At 53.1% G+C, this 4,378-nt stretch overlaps 1 protein-coding gene across 1 annotated transcript; it reads left to right on the top strand.

Annotated features, from left to right (window-relative positions):
• Positions 1–946: 946 nt before the first annotated feature.
• On the top strand, positions 947–3,174 carry GUITHDRAFT_80002 (hypothetical protein; the record flags this gene model as incomplete). The annotated part of the gene is made up of 16 exons (XM_005822177.1): positions 947–1,101; positions 1,153–1,255; positions 1,306–1,365; positions 1,421–1,472; positions 1,519–1,586; positions 1,634–1,672; positions 1,748–1,788; positions 1,838–1,901; positions 1,951–2,031; positions 2,077–2,113; positions 2,176–2,225; positions 2,290–2,331; positions 2,379–2,423; positions 2,653–2,696; positions 2,743–2,813; positions 2,993–3,174. The coding sequence occupies 16 exons, from the start codon at positions 947–949 to the stop codon at positions 3,172–3,174; spliced, it is 1,134 nt and encodes a 377-aa protein (XP_005822234.1).
• Positions 3,175–4,378: the final 1,204 nt, after the last annotated feature.

The raw sequence follows: 4,378 nt of genomic DNA on the forward strand, positions 1-4,378 counted from the left end.
GAGGAGGAGGAGGAGGAGGAGGAGGAGGAGGAGGAGGAGGAGGAGGAGGAGGAGGAGGAGGAGGAGGGGAGAGAGAGCACTGCGAGGAAGAGGAGGCGATCAGAATATGCACAGTGACCGAGGTTGAGTGGGAAGCAGAGAGGTTCCAGTGGTGAAGGGTGGGAGGGTAGATTAGGGCCAGTCAAGATGGCTGAGGCACCCGGGGATGTTTGGGGGAGCAGGAGGAAGAGGAGGAAGATCTTTAGCATTGTGAAAGGAGGAGACAGACACGATATCATGGAAGAAATGCAGAAAGGAAAGACTTATCCTGGTTCAATGTAGCATCGTTCGTGATGTCTGGAAGCAGCGTTCACATTGTCCATCTAATTTCCTTCTTTTGGTTGATTTGGCTTTCTTTCTGATCTCAAAGAGGATGTAACTTGGGAAATTTTTGGTGTTGTGGATGTTTTCTGATAGAGTGTATATATGTATACCATGTACAGCTTCATGACTGTACTTTGGTTCTCCCCTTGTTTATCCAAACCTCATACCGTTGATCCTTGAATACTTTTTCTTGTACCCTGACAATATGAGCTGCTTGATATGGTTGCAACTGATTTGCAGCTATCCAGTGAGATTATGCAAACCCCAATGAGCATCTTTATACCTCTTGTTTCTATCGTTGGTTTCTTGTTGCTTGAATGACAACAGTTTAGCGATGTCTGGTGTTGAATCGCGTACAGTACGTAGATCCATCCCTCCTCCATCCTGGGCTAGGATAGTTTCATGAAGTGCATTCTCATGAATCAGCGAATCAGCTTCTTATCCTCTTAGAAATGGAATTCATTTCTACTCTCATAATCCGGCACGCCATTCAAAACTATTTCACCAGCGCTGTCACACGATGGTGTTGATGACATTTTCGCAGAACGCGCAACAAGCAGCGCTGTCCAGACCGGCCATCGACATGCCATTCTCGTGGAAGCAGTTTTCAGTATGTGGATCAAGGTATTGCGAAATCGTTCCCTGTCAGTCTCCCTCTCACGAGCTCTTCAGATTTGTATTACCTGATTACTACTCCGTTATCAAACCAATCGGGCAAGGCGCCTATGGCATAGTTTGGTATGTTTTCAATCAGTCAGTGTTGACCTTAATCGCTCACTTGTTGTCTAGTTCTGCAACCAACCAACGAACAGGAAAGAATGTTGCCATCAAAAAGATCGCGAATGCGTTTGAACATGTCATTGATACAAAGCGCACTCTACGAGAAGCGAAGGTATTCTCAGACAAATCAAGCTCAGTGTCGATGATTGAGATGTCTTGCAGCTCTTGCGAATGATAAAGCATGAGAATGTCATCTCGATTGAAGATATTTTGCCACCTGTGGTAACACCTACCAACGATCTCCTCTCACCGGTCTGAATCTGACGCTGAATTTCAGGATTTTGTCTCCTTCAACGATGTTTATGTAATTTCGGAATTGATGGATACCGGTGAAGCTTGCCATTTGACTCCTCGGCCTTCTCATGCTGCCTATAGATCTTCACCAGATAATTACCTCACCTCAACCGCTTAGTGACGATCATGTGCAATATTTTATGTATCAGGTTACATCATGCCGTATCGACTTGTTGAAATTCTAACTTGAGCGTAGATACTGCGAGGAATGAAATATATACATAGCCTTGACGTGGTAAGATTTGTCGCTGCCCATCACATGCTGGATTTCAATGTGCGTTGAGTAAGTACATCCTCACCCGTTCGACAGGTCCATCGAGATTTGAAACCCAGCAATCTGCTAGTGAACAGGTCTGACGTCGATCTTTGCCTTTCAATCGCTCACCAGCATGGTCGACAGCAACTGTGACCTCAAGATCTGTGACTTCGGTCTGGCCCGAGCTCTCGGTCCAGCTGACGACCAGGTACATGAAGGTGCATGTTGCAAGCGAAGCTGACGCTCTCGACCCTCAGTCTTCCTTCCTCACCGAGTACGTGGCGACGAGGTGGTACCGAGCTCCCGAGGTGCTGGTGTCTTGGTGTAGATATTCGAAGGTGGGAGGAGTCTGCGGCTGCTCGGCAGGTCTGACTGCCCGGCAGGCGTTGGACATGTGGAGCGTTGGATGCATTCTAGCAGGTCGAGCTCCCTTTTCCCAGCTGCTCCCCAGCCTGTATGTCTAGTCTGAAGTTGCTCGACAGAACTGCTGGGCCGGAAACCTATCTTCCCAGGGAAGAATTTCAAGCACCAGGTGGGTTGTCGTGAGGAGAGGAGGGGGCGAGGAGGCACGGGCATGACTGAGCGGCTGATGACAGATCGAACTGATCTGTAACATTTTGGGGACACCAACGTCGGAGGTGAGAGGTTCTGCTAGCACGCGGGAAGCTGAGAGACGATGCGAAAGGATCTTGTCGGAGTGACGTCGGAGAGGGCGAAACAATACTTGGAGGTGCTCACCACCACCACCACCACCACCACCTCGTCGTCGTCGTCGTCCTCCTCCTCCTCCTCCTCCTCCTCCTCCTTGCACTTATCTTCTCCAACATGTTGTTCTCAACTTTGAGCTCTCCCCGCTCCCTTGCCTGCTCCTTCACTCCCCAACTCCTCTTCATTAATCTCTTCCGTTTCCTCCTGTCTCCACCCCTTTCTTCTCCATCGTCTGCTCACTATCCCTGCAGAACCTGCTTCCTCGTCCGAAGAAAGATTTCAAGATGATCTACACGTAGACTTTTAACGCGACCGTTGGGCTTCAAGTAACGTGCCCGCAGCGCTGCCTCGGCTCCTGCTATCGAGCTGCTGGAGATGCTGCTCACCTTCGATCCGGATCGTCGCTTCACTGGTGCAGCCTCGTTCCTCTCTTGCTCCTCCTCCTACTACTTCGATTGACCTTCTTTTCCGCTCGTCTGCTTATCCCTCAAGCTGCCAGTGCTCCTTACCTCGCTCTCGTTTTCCCACCTCCTCTCCTGCATTCCCCTCCTCTTCCCCTTCTCCTGTTCGTGACTCTCCTCGTCCTCGCAGTCGAGCAGGCACTCGCATGCAACTTTTTGTCTTCACTGCACGACGAGAACGACGAGCCAAGAGCTGAACATCCTCTCAACTTCGACTGGGTGAGGCTCCTCGTCCTCGTCCTCGTCCTGCCTCGCCATCTCCATCCCCCCTCTTCCCCGGGTTCTCATCCTTTCCGTGTCCTCGTCCCTTGAGCTTCTTGCTGACGGAAGGCCGCAGGAGGTGGGCGTCTCCGACCAGTCGCGTCAGACTCGCAACCAGCTTAAGAAGGTGAGCAGGAGCAGGGGCAGGGGCGGGGGCGGGGGCGGGGGCGGGGGCGGGAGCGGGAGCAGGATGTGAAGTATGTGGCAGATGATGTATGAGGAGTGCAAGCAGCACTATCACCCTACCATTCCTTCCTGGCCTGACGAGGTGACGAATAGCTCCTTTCTTGCTCCTCCTCTCCTTCTCCCCTGATTCCTTATGCTTCTCCCTCTCTTCCCTAACTCCTCCTCCTCCTCTCCTGCTCTTCTCATTCCTCTTGCCACTAGGACGATCGGGAGGGCGGCATGGGAGGCGAAGGGCAGGACCAGGTAAGGGACAGGAGACGGCTGGTAGAGGGCATAGCTGACCTGCGAGCAGGAGGGAGGAGATTCCATGTTGATATCCCCGCGTCAAGGGAGCACATGACAGTAGCTGAGGGAGCGAGGGGATGGCCGTGTGCTGTCTTCTTGCACGAGTAAATCTAACCCACCTTGCTCTCCCTCCCCTCTTTGTTCCTCCCCCCCCCCTCTCGCTATCTCCCTCCTCCCCCCAGCTCCTCTCCAGCTCTCTCCTTCCCGCTAGGTGTGGAGCCACGGGAGAGGAGGAGAGGACGGGGCGGTTGTCTCTCTCCTCAGCTTCTCAGCCACGTGGTAGAGGACGAGGCTCCTACAAGCAGCGTAAGAGGGAGTGGAAGGACGAGCGAGGGGAGGAGAGCACCTGTCAGGCAGGACGAGGAAGGCCTGGGTTCCTAGCTTCGCTCCTGTTGAGCATGAGTGGGGAAGGAGAAGGAGGGAGGGAACCTGTATGGGTGCAGATTGACGTGTCGTCCACCACGATGAAGTCGGACTTGGCGTCGACAAGCTCGTTCTTGACCTGCAGGAGGACAGGACGTGAGGGCAGGGGAGGAGGGGACAGCAGGAGGAAGGGGAGGGAGTGAGCAGGAGGTAGGGCGCGTTGCCTGCAAGTGCCGCAGCTTCCATAGACTTCGCTCGATCTACAGGACTCCATGAGTCAACCTGTGTTCTCCTCCTCTCCTTCCCCTCCTCCTCCTCCCTCTCTTCTTCCTTTCCTCCTCCTCCCTCTCTTCTTCCTCCCTCCTCCTCCCTCTCGTCTTCCTCCCGTCCTCTCTCTCCGTCCGTCCTTTCTCCGTCCGTC

Source organism: Guillardia theta (genome assembly GCF_000315625.1).
Source record: "Guillardia theta CCMP2712 unplaced genomic scaffold GUITHscaffold_130, whole genome shotgun sequence".
NCBI lineage: Eukaryota > Cryptophyceae > Pyrenomonadales > Geminigeraceae > Guillardia > Guillardia theta.